Source organism: Perkinsus marinus (assembly GCF_000006405.1).
Source record: "Perkinsus marinus ATCC 50983 genomic scaffold scf_1104296944428, whole genome shotgun sequence".
NCBI classification, from domain to species: Eukaryota; Perkinsozoa; order Perkinsida; family Perkinsidae; genus Perkinsus; species Perkinsus marinus.
Genome location: NW_003211397.1, coordinates 128866 through 144063, shown reverse-complemented (window position 1 = coordinate 144063; position 15198 = coordinate 128866). Strand labels below are relative to the sequence as shown.

At 48.4% G+C, this 15198-nt stretch overlaps 2 protein-coding genes across 2 annotated transcripts; both read right to left on the bottom strand.

Moving 5' to 3' along the window:
- Nucleotides 1–733: 733 nt before the first annotated feature.
- Pmar_PMAR019075 (hypothetical protein) lies at nt 734–1873 on the bottom strand (the record flags this gene model as incomplete). The annotated part of the gene is made up of 1 exon (XM_002780132.1): nt 734–1873. The coding sequence occupies one exon, from the start codon at nt 1871–1873 to the stop codon at nt 734–736; it is 1140 nt and encodes a 379-aa protein (XP_002780178.1).
- Nucleotides 1874–2491: 618 nt separating this feature from the next.
- Nucleotides 2492–8087, bottom strand: Pmar_PMAR019074 (hypothetical protein; the record flags this gene model as incomplete). The annotated part of the gene is made up of 14 exons (XM_002780131.1): nt 2492–2652; nt 2692–2803; nt 2843–2976; nt 3190–3297; nt 3331–3940; nt 4049–4616; nt 4653–4803; nt 4933–5728; nt 5819–5922; nt 6016–6135; nt 6232–6857; nt 6919–7304; nt 7505–7825; nt 7887–8087. 14 exons carry the CDS (start codon nt 8085–8087, stop codon nt 2492–2494), a joined length of 4398 nt encoding a protein of 1465 aa, XP_002780177.1.
- Nucleotides 8088–15198: the final 7111 nt, after the last annotated feature.

Below are 15198 nucleotides of genomic sequence, written 5' to 3'. Positions count from 1 at the left end.
GACGGACTCTGCCTTGTACTGACGCGTGACGTATCCTCAGTGCACTTGCGAATAAGTCTCGGAGAACGGCGAACACCCTCTGACATATGAGCGGCCTCACTACGTGCTCCACTTCGCGTTAGAACCATGACTACTATCAACTCAAAGTCTGAACTACTGGATATACAAGCTACCTTCTGACCAACGTAACGTGCTTGCACCGTAACTAGACGTCAGTTGCGTACCTCAACAGTGCAGTAAGTGAACCAGGAACTCTGTAGCGGTCCAGAGTTTAGTACACTCAACTACCGAGCTTACCAACAACAACTGCTCAGCTTCTGCTTCACGCAACGCGCAAAACAGCCGCTGCACGCAGACACAATGTCTCGCGCACTTACAGACTTAAGAATCCTCAACGTTGGAAGAATGCCACTGCGGTATCGCACATTGCCCGCGTGGTACAGTGGTACCAAACAACAGTTGAGATACTTCACTACGCAACTAAGACCAATTATATACATAAATAACAGTATGACAAGTTGTACGCATACACCATCACCGTACGTAACACACTTGCTATGCAATCAAAGTACGACACGATGAGCGAATCAGTGACGCGATACAAAACCTTCTCAACACTGACACTGTGGCACCATAACAAGGGGAAACCACAGCAGAAAATAATGAAAGATACTTCTATCATCGACCTTATCCTCATCTTTCACCATATCCGACAAAGTGTATCATAAACCCATTAGTCCCATGAGCCAAAGTCACCGTACTCTCCAACCTCAGAGGAGCTCGACGAACTACCTTGCTGTTCAGCCTCACCATTAGAGCCCTTGTAACAATAACTCTGCTCAATCTTGTGAACAGCTTGGACAGCAGCCTCAGCGGATACACTGTTAACGTCCAACCAACCAAAGATCCACTCCCAACGACGGAAGGTACTAATAGCCATCGGATCAAAGTTGCTTGGCTCTAGAGCAGAAAGAGCAGCCGCGTTACCCTGAGGATCATCACAGTAATAGTTGTACAGACACCTCCAGAAGATGGTCTTGTACATAGTAAATACCCTCATTAGACTGAAGTAGACCGGCTTAGTCAACGCTCTAACCCTCTTGTCGTAGGAACCGCCATCAGTCACCGCACCCGATGCAATAACAGGAGGACGATGAGGATCAATATCCCAGAGACCTAACGCATCATAGGAGGTCAGTACCACCAACATCCTAATAACGTGACCCACAGTACACAAAGTAGGACTACGCACCAAAGCTTCAGAATCCATATCCAATGCGTTGATAACATCCTTACCAGCGTAGCGACTGCGAAACTTCGTCCTACCGTGTAGAACAAAGAGACGTAAGCTAGGTTGCATAACCCCCCAAACTTCTGGTAGTATCATAACAGACCTCAGTACCGGGATATTCATAACCAACCATTCGAACGAATTCATATCCGCCTGCTTGAGAGAAGGAACCGCCATAAACCCCAACCAATCAACATGGAGATAAGGTAAACGGTTACGACTCTTACTAGAACCAGCACCTTTTATAGCATCGGAGGTATACTGATAATTAATGGTGGGACAACGGAATCGTTGCTGATGGACCACATCAGAATAAGACACATTAGGGGTCAAAACCACATGACGCAACTCATCAATAGGCTTAATACCCGTATCACCATCGATAGGGCTTCTATCACAAACCTTCTTGACCAACTTTTCAAGAACTTGACCCCTCTTATCAGCAACATCCTTGTTCTGGTCGGTATACTGAACTGCTTCATCCAACAACTCGATGAAGGTAACCATCTCCTTGGTATCGATAGACTCATCCTTACTAATCTTCTCGAAGCGAACCATCAAATCATCGATAAGCATACCCATTATCGTAGAGAATGAGAAAAAACCCAGTAAAGAGAGCACCTGTATCAACACAGTAAGTGCTTCTCAACCCTCACAGATAGATAACCACCAATAGAATACTAGCGGCTTCAATCCGACGGATAAACGCGAGATATCGAGAGAAACCCCTCGAACAACAAACCCGCGATAAACCGTTCCTCAAGACTACTGAGCGTCACCCAGTCTATACAGAGCTGAGGACGTAACACTCGAATACTCTACTGACGTCTAGAATTCCTCAACGTAGGTATACGACTCACACTCCCTTCGAGAACAATGAAGGAACAATGAAACGGCTCGCAACAGTAACCGCGCGACCGAAAATAAGGGAATCGCAAGAAATAACAAGAGCGCAAGTTCAGCACGCCTTAGGCAAAACGGCTGAAAACCAGATCAATCTCCAACGCAGAGAGAGACCCCAAGCACCCCCGGTGTGCACGTTCGTGGTGGAAATAATCAAACAATAATAGATAATCTACTGACAATTGTGGAGGGATAACCCTCAACTAGTAGCAGTTAAAACCTCACATCTCAAACCTTAATAATCACAATAGCAGTTTATCATCGCATCACAATAGTCAGAAGACAACCTTATTTAAACTATAGAGTGACGCGGCTCAAGACGATCTTCAGCAACTCCTCCAAATCTTCACAACGTCGCCTTGTCCACATCGAACCTTCGGGCTTCACATACACCAACTTGTCTAGAGTGGTAGTGAAGACACCCTTATCCTTAACTGGAGCAACCACAAGACCATGATCTTGAACTAACAACAAATAGTGGTCTTGATCGGACTCACCTTTCCTGTCATATGGCCCAACCAAATCGGCACCAACCACTTGCCACAAACCACCAGTTACCAACTCTTGAACTTCACTAGTAATATAACTCATCGATCGCACTGCCCTCGCCTTCAAACACGGAACGCAAGACCTTAGAGTTGACTTCACTAGTCGAGACATACCCGTTCGGTCGAACCTCTTCTGCAACTTGCGATATACCCGAGCACCACCCAGGTGGATGAACGTATAATGGTATATCACCGCCAACACTTGAACCACCACATCAGAGTAATTCGAAACCCCTAGGTATACAACACCTCGACCCGTTAGACACTCTTCACTATTCTTCGAGCTCGGCCGTCTATGAATCAACCCATCATGATCTAGATAACAAATCCGCGCAAACCTCTCAATAACTGTAGCGCGCATACCCAGATCTTTTCTACTCGCGTCCCCGCGTAAGTAATCGGCAAATTTCTTCAAATCCTCATCCATCTCTTGACACCTCCTACTACATTTCAGCACACAGTCTAAGAACTCTTCCTCCCCGAGTAATTCCTCAGTGGCCAACCCTTCCTGCGTCGCAAACCTCATGAGTGCTGCCAACTCCTCATATTCTTCTCCTACAAATCCTTCCAAGTCTGGTAAATTAATACCATCCTCGTTGACAACCATCACGTGGCGACTCCTTTCCACCTTATCTTCTTCACCCTCGGCGCGGGAAACCACCGTACAACCCTTGGAAGAAATAGAATCCTTGTTCTCGTGGTCGACGTCACAACAAGACCCCTTGGACTCACCGTCGTCACACCTTACATCTTCCGACTCGGTATCTTCTATTGGAGACTCTCGATGGTCATAGACCACAGTTGAGGTCGCCGAGACCTTAAGAACCTCTGATACCCGAATCGACCTCCTCAACTCCACATTTGCTCTAGTAATACCGTCGGCCAAGTTCAACTCGGACGGGATATGTCGGATAACCACATCAAACTTCTTACATAGAGCTCGAATCTCCTCCAACCGTCTCCTTTCCGGGGCTGGAAGCTTACGATCATTTGACGGACGCCTGAGTCTATAAATGGTAATCTCGCTATCACATAACAGTAAGACCCGTCGACCCTTATACTGTGGAGCTAAACCTTGTAGAGGAGCTTGCAACGGTCTCAGTACGGTAGGGATGGGTAAGTAACTAGACGCAGATTGGAGGTACTTCAGGCCATGATGCAAAGCGACCAGCTCTTTACGCGGGATAGACCACGTAACCTGACCTGCTGGAAATAGCGCACCCTTAGCCATCAACCGACTATTCGAAGTATCACCCGTTGTTCTTACATCCACACCCCATGCATCGCTAGACGCATCCGTACTCACCATCAAGGACTCGTTATGGAGGTCTACAAACCGCTGTGTACCCAAACCAGCACACTGTCTTTGAGCATCAAACAACCACCTCCGTAACCTTTCTAACAACTCCTTATCCTTCAACACTTCGGACCAGTCCTTGACGACCTTGCAAGTGTCTCTCCATAGGAAGCGACCCTGCATATCTACCTCCAGTAACAACCCCATAGGATCGTACAAAGAAGATAGAATACCGCATGCTCGCCTCTTGTCGACCTTACCATCCGGCGGAGTACCGGAACACACGCAGTGCAACTCGTCGACCTCAGTGATCACCTCATAACCTAGGAGGTGACCAGGAGCATTTGCCGTACCATCACTCTTCTCCTTCCGTCCACCATGAGCCGTCTCTAGATCTTTTAACGGATCGGTACACAACCCATGACCACGGAATACGTAGGAGACGAAATCCCTAGCAGTTCGAGCCTCACGATCGGTATTTCCACCGAAATATAGGTCATCAACGAACTTCTCGAACTGTATCACCCTATGTACCGGAGGACCCGCTCGAATATATTTCACCGCTAGGGGCGACGCCCTTACCAGACAGTCAGAAACCCTAACCGGATCTAACCTTCTTGCGTCTACCACGTCCTCATTCCCTGGGGGTAGAGAATTCTTGATACCGACAATCTCCTCGATAATATCATAGCCGCACGCCTCCAACATATTTGGTGCTGTGGTACTACCAAAGGAAACCCTCAACCACAGGACCGTGTAAGGGCCTATACATGTATAGGAACGATAAGGGGTATCCACCAAAGACGTCACCATCTGGCAAAATGCCTTCGAGACATCTGACCCTATTAAGTGGCGATAACCTCTAGTATGCAATAAGACGCCCAGCAGATCACCTTGGGTGCGACCTCCCTTGAGACAAAATTTATTCATCTCGCGGAAGTCCAATACAATGCGGCACGGAGTAGTCACATGACCAGTACGGAACACGGCATGTGACGGCGTAAAGTGCTTTGGTAAGGTAACCACGGTACCCTGGAGTGCACTACCCTTGGCTAATAGATCCCAAGTCCTCTGACACTCCGTAGCAGTTGGGGACCTCATGCAATTACCCTCCAGATTATTCTTGACAATGCCGCAGAAACCCTTGTTAACGTACACACCCAAAGCTTTCTCAAAGGCCTCTCTTTGGCTTTCATTCAACCTCTTCACCGAAGCAGCACCTCTATTTGCCGCCTGCTTATAGTTGAAATCCGGCCTTGCATAACCACTCCATGGGATTTCCACGATAGGTCTACCCAGAACAGCGCTATGATCGTACACCCATTCTCGGGGTATAGCCTTCCACGGTGGCAACGAGTCTAAACCTTCAGGTTCTTGTTCGCGTTGCCCGCGGTTGTCACCCTCGTTCTCCTCGTCATCAGATCCTCCTTTGTGTTGCCCGCGGTGATCAAGTTTTTGACCTTCGGCTTGGGGGGTACCCTCACCGTTTGTAGGCTCTTGTTGATCGGAAGTGTTACCTTCCCCTTGGCAACCACAATTATTAGTCGAGAAACCTTCAGTTGTTGGGTGATCAATAGCATCTGGCGTAATCGCAGAGAACCATGGGGAGTTACCATCTTGCAACTCATCAACCGTAGGGCAGGTCAATTTTGGGTCACTCTCCTTAACCAGACTTACTATCAAAGATACCTGATATTGCAACCTAGTACTCTCTTCCGGAGGGGAAGATTTAATAGGTGCCACTGACGTAAGGTTTTTGACTTCGTCTGAGAACCTGACCCTTGACGAAACCCTATTACCATCAGACTCATCATTAGTCTGAACCTTAGAACCAGCTTCACTCAACATGATAGTAGTGTTCAGCTTTGCGAGTGTCGAACACCCTAGTAGCAAAGGAACTAGCAAGCTATTTGACGTAACCACGAAGTGGTCTATTATAGACCTTGAACCCACGGTAACCTTCAGCTTGACGCTACCATGTATCGTGAGCGTAGCACCATCCGCCACATTGACCTTGGGAATATTGGAAGTATCCAACTTCTTCTCCGGAGCAACCTCCTTCAACATAGATTCTGTAACCAGAGACACTTCCGCACCTGTGTCAAACAAAGCGGTGGTAAGTCTCCCCTCTAATATCACATGACCGAGAACCATTGGCACATGTAACCCATGTACCATTAATGGTGAATCACCTGACGAATCCTGTGACCCACTACCCTCGTCTCGGACAACTATGTGAACAGAAGCATTGGGTTTAGGGACCCTAGGCTTCGCAGGGGATGGTGAATCGTTCCTTCTTGCAGCAATCGGTGTTGTACGACACGTATAAGCCAAATGTCCCGGGAACCCACAGCGGTTACACTTCGCTCTCTCTAGGTTAACCCGACAATCGTCCAATTTATGGTTCACACTCCCACATCGTAAACACCTAGATTCCAGCTCAGCGGGCTGCTCCGCTTTGCAGTTGCGCGCGGAATGACCCATCTTCAAACACCGGAAACATTTAATTTGTGCTGCATCTCTACCCATAGCCATTAACATCTTCGGATCAAACTCGGCTTCTGACTCCGTTCCCTCAGTACCCACTGAGTGGACTGACGGGTTGCGGAACCTGCTGCCTGAATACCTCTCTCTGGAGCCATATCTCTCTCTTGAATCAGAGCGACCATCTCTAGCCCCATAGCTAGGTTTGGGACCCTCGAATTGAGTCACCTTAGATATCGGCTTAACCTTGGCGGCCTTAGCAACCACCTTTCGCTTAAACTTCTCATAAGAAATACCAATATCCTCCAAATAATCTTCCACCTTATCCCTCAGTCTATCGCTATTTAACCCTACATAGAGCCTCCATTTCAGGCTATACTCCAGGGGAGCAGCACCCAAGCTCCGTAGATAAGGTATCCAACTGCTTAACGAATTGGTCCACTGTATCCTTCCCTTGGACACAATTCTCCAATCTTTTCTGCACCTTCTGGAGGTGTTCATTGGTATCATAATACTTGCGAAAGGCCTTCTTCACTCTTCGCAGATAATATCCATACTCGCTCTGACAATTCCTCGGGGCATACTCCCCTCTTGTCACCCTACCCCAGGAGTGCGGTTCCGTATGATGTTTCAACCATAGGTACTTAACCACATAGGGATGACCCTCAGTTTTGTCTTCCATCTCTTCCAACCAAGCAGAACCCGACCTTTGATCCTCTCCACCTCTAAACCTATACGAAGGCTTTAACCTCAAGGCCACCTGCTCAGCCGTGTCGAACTCCTTTACAAGAATAATCGACCTCTTCTTGCAACGTCTATGACCACAACCTCTACAAACCTCTGTCCGGCCTCTGCCCCTCCTTCTTGGGCGAAAGGTAGAACCTCCCGTCAATCGTTGTCTCCCGGGCACATCCGAGTGACTTGTACCTCTACTACTACTTTCACCACTACTACCCGAGGGACTACCATCCGAACCGTTACTTCTACGCCTTCTGGTGAAAGAGTGATGATCTCTTGAGCTAGAGTCAGAGGATCTCTTCCGGCTTCTCCTGATACCTTCGCGTCCTCTTCGTGAACGTTGCCCGCGTTGGACACGTCGTCCACCCTTCGACGAGTCGGTAGAACTACTCTCACTCGAATAGTCCTTGGACCTTCTACTCTTAGTCTCACTCTTACCACCTCCTTCGTTCCTCTTAACCCTGGGTTGAGACCCAATATTGGATCTACCTCCACGGTCTCCGTACCTTGCTCGAGAGGTATGCCTTTGATCGCTCTTGCGACCCTTTCTTCTTCGAGCCGAACCTTCATACGACGTCACAGAACTTGAACTTGAGTCCATCCCATCAACGCTCGTAGTTGTTACTTTTTTATCTTTTTTAGCTTTATCATTAGAATCAATACTTGAATTAGGTTTGAGAACACTTATTGGAGCACTTCTGCCCTCGAAGGTATCCCCAAACAACTCCTCATGCACAATGGTATCTCTATCCTTGGAGCAGGTACTCTTGGAACCCTTCTCCTGGTAGTCGGAACCACGCTCATCATCAACAGGCTCGATGAACATTGATGATACGTAGTTGGATAAGTTAGGAAACAGGACCAGACTGACATTAGTACAATTAGCCGGCATAACAACGCCTTCTACACCACAACTTCTCTCAGAGTATTCTACAGCTCCTTTAACCTCTCCTGAGACTCTCTTCCCTAAATCAAGCTCGAAGGACCTTACACTGCGAACCGTCGGCTCGGGAATATGAGCTCCTCCTCTTGAGCTCGCCGATGGCAGCAAAAATCCTAAACCCGCAGCTAGATCCCACGAACCTTCGACCTGACCACTCTCCAGGTCTGATGGATACCCTGGATACTGTCCCTCCCCATATCGAGAGCCAGACCAACACAACCAATTGGGTACAAAGGGGAGAGTTTTACTCCCTTCCCATCTCGAACTCCGAGCAGGGTTACCCTCAGAGACTCCTAAATGGCGTCCGAAACCCGACGGTAGAGGCGCCAAACCAGTACCAGCATAATCCACCTTTGTCGTAGAGTAAATTCGTAACCTTCCCTCCTCAACTGCGATAAGGTCGAAGGACCCTCCTGTCGATCCGCCGACAGTGAGAGATGTCTCCCCCGAGTGCGAAACCATACGCCTCCCGAGAGAACAGGAGATACTGCACGAACCCTCTAACGACCCCAGAGATTTTGGAGACTGACCAACATAACCATAGCGGTACAAAGGGGAGAGTTGAACTCCATTCCCATCCCAGAACTCGAGCAGGGTTACCCTCGATGCCATTTCTACGGCGTCAGCACTCCTAACCCCCGGCACCCTAGTTACAGGTACCCCGCGACTGGTAACGGGATTCCCTGTGCAAGTTCTAGGGCAGTCTTGGGATGCAGAGTCTAGAATAGCCGTCCCAAGACCTATTTCATAAATTACAGGAGTTGAAGAACTTGACTGGGTAGGGGCCGTGGCCATGCTTATTCCATGACCATCTTGCTCACCTACCTCTGGACCGTCAGCCGGGACCAGCCGAGCGCGTTCTGGACTTCTAACCCCTACCGGCCTATCAAAATAGTCGCAAGTTCCATCCGATAGACTCAGTCGACAATCGCCCGGATAATGACTGCCGGCGAGATCGCAGTTAGAGTAAGAGGTATAGCATCCATCACTAACGAGTGGATCCCTCATCCACCTTTCTCCTATACCCCGACTTACTGAGTGGGTGGTACCCTTTTGACCCTTATCCCCGCGTACCCTGGCCAAAGGCTGCGATGATACGGTCACTGGATACCCAGACGACTGTAATACCCATAGGACGAGTCTCCACCAAACCACAAGGCATAGTCGTAACAGTACTTCTCTATCGTCATAATCCATCCATCTGCGATCCCTTCCATGACGATGACCCATTTGCTCACCCGTTGTCGACATTAAGGTGAGACTCAAAGATCCCTCTTGCGATGGCCCTTGAACATGAGGCACGGGACCTAGGCGTTTCAACCCGTGTTCCTTCGGACCATCCGGTGGGCCCTTAGTGACCTCAAACCGTCCCGATTCCCCGCACCCAACGGACTTCAACCATTGCCGCAAGGTTGCCTGGCACCTATATAAAGGAGCGTATTTACCCAGACAGGGAGGGTTTTGCTGCGTTGCCGCTCGCAGCTGCCCAACTCTCCACGGAGGGGCTCGGCTCCCGCCTTGACGGGCCATCCGGTCCACATCAGCCCAGGTTGTCGCCTTGGGAATCGCCAGTTCCACGCTGCCCGGTAGCGTCTCCTGTGAGTCCGCCCCGTAACAACGCTTTCCTAGGGGTTGAGAATCATCGTAGCATTCATCAACGCTGGAACCCTGCAAATCCTCAGTACCAACCGCGGCACGAAAAGAAATGCAACCCCCAACGCAACGCTCCATGCCCCGTACATTCACACCCCCCTCCCCGAAAGGAAGCGACCCCTGCACTATTACGCTATAAGCCTTTCCTTCTTGAGGTTCTCCTTCTCCCAAGGGCGGGTCGGAGATCATAGGACCCACTTCCCTATGCCCCATATCGTCATAACCAATACCCTCGAAAGTACCATCATATCCATCATTATCCCCAGAACCTCCACCATTATCCTTGGTACCTTGTGGTAACTCGACCTTCCTACGCCCCTTCGCAACCTTCATACCACTCTTCAGCGAAAGGCGTACCTTATTTCCGGCTTTCCTTACTCCGGAAACCTGTTTCGTCACTGACAACGCCCTACTGTCTACGGACCTTAATCTTCTACGATCTACTACATCACGTGGACCGCATACAGATACTGTTCCAGGACACTCTAAAGAATCCCGATCACAGGTCGGATCGATCCCGGTAGAATGTGCGTGTGGGCGATTGGGGACGGCACTATTACCCGAAGGAATAGAATTTGTGGATGGTGTAACCACAACCGAACCCTTGCCGACGCTGGCTGCGTTGATACCGCGAGCCTTACAACCCCAAGTACTAGTTGATCGAACCGACGGACTCTGCCTTGTACTGACGCGTGACGTATCCTCAGTGCACTTGCGAATAAGTCTCGGAGAACGGCGAACACCCTCTGACATATGAGCGGCCTCACTACGTGCTCCACTTCGCGTTAGAACCATGACTACTATCAACTCAAGGTCTGAACTACTGGATATACAAGCTACCTTCTGACCAACGTAACGTGCTTGCACCGTAACTAGACGTCAGTTGCGTACCTCAACAGTGCAGTAAGTGAACCAGGAACTCTGTAGCGGTCCAGAGTTTAGTACACTCAACTACCGAGCTTACCAACAACAACTGCTCAGCTTCTGCTTCACGCAACGCGCAAAACAGCCGCTGCACGCAGACACAATGTCTCGCGCACTTACAGACTTAAGAATCCTCAACGTTGGAAGAATGCCACTGCGGTATCGCACAACGTCCTCTTCCAACCCATTGTCGGCAACCGATGCACGCACGTCAGCTTCCACCTTGGCCAAATCGAGCTTCTCAAAGATAGAACCAGGGGTAGTCATAGTACTTGTGGTAGGTGTTCAAGACTTTTCTGACTAGTTCTGAGCAACAAGGAGTTGCTACCAGAATGTGAGGATATCCAGTCGGTTAGATATACTCGGGGGTTGGAGTCACTTAAGAACTCAAGTCAGGAAGGGGTAGTGTAGGGTTAGCTACGGTGGAAGGTAGAAGGAACTCAGTAGAAGTACACAAGACTTGATAGTCCGTAGTACAAAGACTCGGAAGTTCTTCCTGGAATTCCACAATGAGCAAAGAATTAGCTACAGATTAAAGGCGAGCGAGATCTAGTCTGTTCCTTCCGGGAATAAGAAGATAGACAGTCCCGGAGGTCACGCGAGACAAATACCAAGGTAACTCTAGCTCATGAGTGAGCTAAGGAAAGTCCATGGCAAGTACTCAAGTAGTCCAAGCGAACACCATACGCAACGTAGTGGCGTAAACAATAGTGGACGAGTCAGGCCCTGAGAAGGATTGTGCGGGTGCTCCAAGAGCACAATGCACACACGTGAAACGACAAACCAGGTCACGTGACTCACGTGACCTGGTCACGTGACGTGAGGAGTCCACATCACACCTTAGAGGGGTCCCTAAACTGTAGCGGTTGCGGCCCCATATCTACACTCAGGTAATAGTCGTACCCAGCACGACGTTTTGATTCATGGTATCTGGGAGAGTGCGGAGATCGTCTCCAAGAGACGCGCCACCAGCAGAGGTTCAATTGTGCGCTCGGCCCGTGACGCCGTGCCGGAGTTGTTCATGCGTCACGCGTGATGCACATCGGTGTGGGGTGCTCCTAGCACTGATGGGATTTCAAGTCTGGAATATTAGACTAATATTATTAGTTCGCCAGTAACGAGTCGCCATCTTATCCTTGTGCTATCTTGTGCTTGTAGCATGATGCTGGCAGGCTCGTGTACAGGATTCTTGTAACGGCTCGTCCTTACCACGGTCGTGTTAAGGATGGCTCTTTTTCAGTTTTTCGACCAACTCTAACTCTCCACCTGCCACTCATGCGCTTCACTATTCTCGTCCTCGCTGCAATCGTCATGGCCGCGTCTGCTATCGTCGACAGTAATCCCAAAGATAATTCCTCATCTAAGCGTAACCTCAATGGTGGTGGAACCAATTGCGTCTGCAGTTCTCACGGCTGTATCTGTAACTAACTTTTTCCCAGCTCCAGTTACTGGGCTCATGCTCTTGGTACCATTAGTGTCCCTTGAGTACTGAGCGGCTTTAACTCGGTAGAGCTATTTGCCTGAGGTCGGTGAGGTCTGTCCAAAATGGCTATATCCAATCAATTCTTTGTATCCCTCATTTTTACTCGACACCAGCATCAACTGAGAAACCAATGTTGGGTTGACCGTGAGTGGGTTGGTGAGGGAAAATGTGCAATGAAGAATATAATACCATATGTGTGTGCTAATCACTAGAGAACCCAAGACAATGTTTAATGGAATCCAGAGAGTCTATCTACGATCATACTCATAAAATCATCAACTGGCTTCAAGCTAAAGCTAAGATTCCATAGTTGTGCATTCTGCCTGGCAGACCCTGCCAGCTCTGAATTAAACACCGCCGTTGGCTGACATGAAGCCGATATGCTAGAACTCCAACAGTGACCTCTCTGTTAGGGCATCTAGCTTATCCGAACGCTGCCACAAGGAGCGCGAAAAAGGAAATGGATTATTTTAGCCCCTCCGGACATACTCAGGGTTGACATCCGAGTTCTATTTTTCCGCCACAAAGTAAGGTGTAAAACCCGCCACTCAAAGAGCCGTCAGAGCTCATGACACACCACACATTTTCAACCTCTATTTCACCACTAAGAACTACAACTTCACCAGGCGAGCGAGTTCGTGCGCCAAGATACCCTACAGAAACTCGAATTTCGACGGTCCGCGGTTTGGGGAACTTCATTCTCGTCAACACGTCGGTTTAGGAACATTAATTTCGTTGGCAAGTCGATGAAGGAACTTTGATTTAGACATAATAGTAAGTCCTTTTTCGCATATAGGAACATCAATCTCGGTAGAAGCCTGCGATCGACCTGCAGCAATCCTAATTACCAACTCCAACCCGCATAACTTGCACAACTCAAAATCTTTGGTTTATAATCAAAATGGTAGAGGGATGAATTCCATCATTCACGTGATTTTTTACTCCTCACTAACTACAAAGAGTTAGACCCTGAAACTTGAAGGTCATATCATGTGTATCAGAAGAGCACCCCTCCTTGATCCGCAAGATGGAACTCGTTGAGGTGACTGTGCACGAGTCGAAAAACCGGATATGCTGAGAATATGTGGAGGGGTGTAGTGATCGAAACTTGGTACGGTACATGCTTACTTCGGGAGAGAGAAACATATGCTCGTGATAGCGACAGATAGGTAGCGGAGCTAGTATGCAACATCTCTTGAGGATGATAAGCTCAAGGACTATCGTCAGACGCCCATTGTGCTCACCAGCGGTTGCACGCATGTGTGCATTGAATAGTGCACATTGTGCTAGCACAAGGCACACTACCCTCCGGGTAGTACCCTGATACAAGTAAAGAGCGATAAAGAACTCCGTTCAGTAGTTCAAGTAGTTCAGTAGTTCGGTAGTTCGAGCAGTTTAGTTACTAACTTCAAACTACTGAACTTTAATAGTTTGGTAGTTCCTCAGATGATATGCAGTTCATTCCAGCACATGGTCACTGTTCGCGTAACGTGTACGCTCTGATGAGCAGTGCTAATGTGCTCCTCGGATCTACCCGTCGTACTTTTTCAGTTGCGAATCAGGGAGCGTTAAATTATCGCGTGGCCTTCTGGTTTTCTGTCATGTGGTCGTGACTCATAGTATATAACACGAGTCGGAAGGAGTTGGAAAGACCTCTGTCTTAATCTATCCGGGAGGATGGGTGATGCATATACGTGTAATCACGCACAATGGGTAGAAGAAGCAGTAACACTTTCCCCTCCGAATGAAGTCGATCGATGATGGATAGTACTATAAACTTGATTGTGTGAAGTGAATGAGTTAGTTAGTGCCTAAGAGGTTGTTGGAACTTGACACGCGTAGGTAGGTCAAGAGGATGTAGTTGAGAGCAGTTCAAGAGATCAGTTTCGGTGACGAAGTAGAGGGAGTCCAAGTCACGAAGGCTTAGATATTTGATGAGTTCCTCAAGAGCTTGTGGGGAGTTAGTGAGAGCCTCATTAGCTATGCACATACGTGCCATCGCGCACAATGGATAGAAGCAGGAACAGTTGCAGTTATCGCAGCGAGTACCCTATCATTATGAAGCCAATCGTATATCATGTTGGTGATGTCTTTCGCTAGCAACTTGAGGAGTCATTTCTTCATCTTCCAACTGACCACTACGGTAGTGGTCAGTAGCACTACGAAAAGGATCACTCGAGTCAGTTGAATCTTCCAGTGTCTCGCAATCACTCCGTCCTGATGTCTTTCAAGAAGATCATCGCCATTCTGGGCACCTTATCGATGGTTAAGTGCTTCCCACCCAGCAAAAACTACTGCACCGACTGGAACCGGGATTTTACTATGGTTATCTTGTTCCCCACAGGTTATCCTGACTTACTCGTGATGAGTTATTGCTACTCAAACGGAGGGAATCGAATAATTGGCGCCACTGGTACCATTCCTTGGACAGTTGACGCTGAAAAAACCACACTATTTATGAATACCACTAACAAGAACTTCACTGGCTTCGTTAACCTTATGCACTTCAATAAAGCCGAATGGGAAAAGATCCCCTACAGCGGCAAGCTAGAGGAGTTCATATTGTCTGTAAATGGTACTCATATTGAAGCAACTAATGGACTGTGTCCCTGGTGAGTGTGGTGTGGTAAAGCGCTCATGAGCATCTCACGAGTTTATCTGGCTTATCCAGAGGACTTCAACTTCTTGAAAGCTATCTCATTTCATTCAATCATCATTTCCCACCCAGTGTTATAGGAGTCAATGTTGTGGCTCCGGTTTTTGGGCTTGATGGTGAATAGGTGATGATCACTAGACCGCCGCTGGGCGGATGTGTGAGAATGACGAGCCGACACAATCGTCTGAACCCCGCACGACAGGTAAGTGTTATTTGTGCACTCAAGCTAGAATGCATGCACAAGATCAGCTGTGATTTTCGAATAACGATGATCGCCT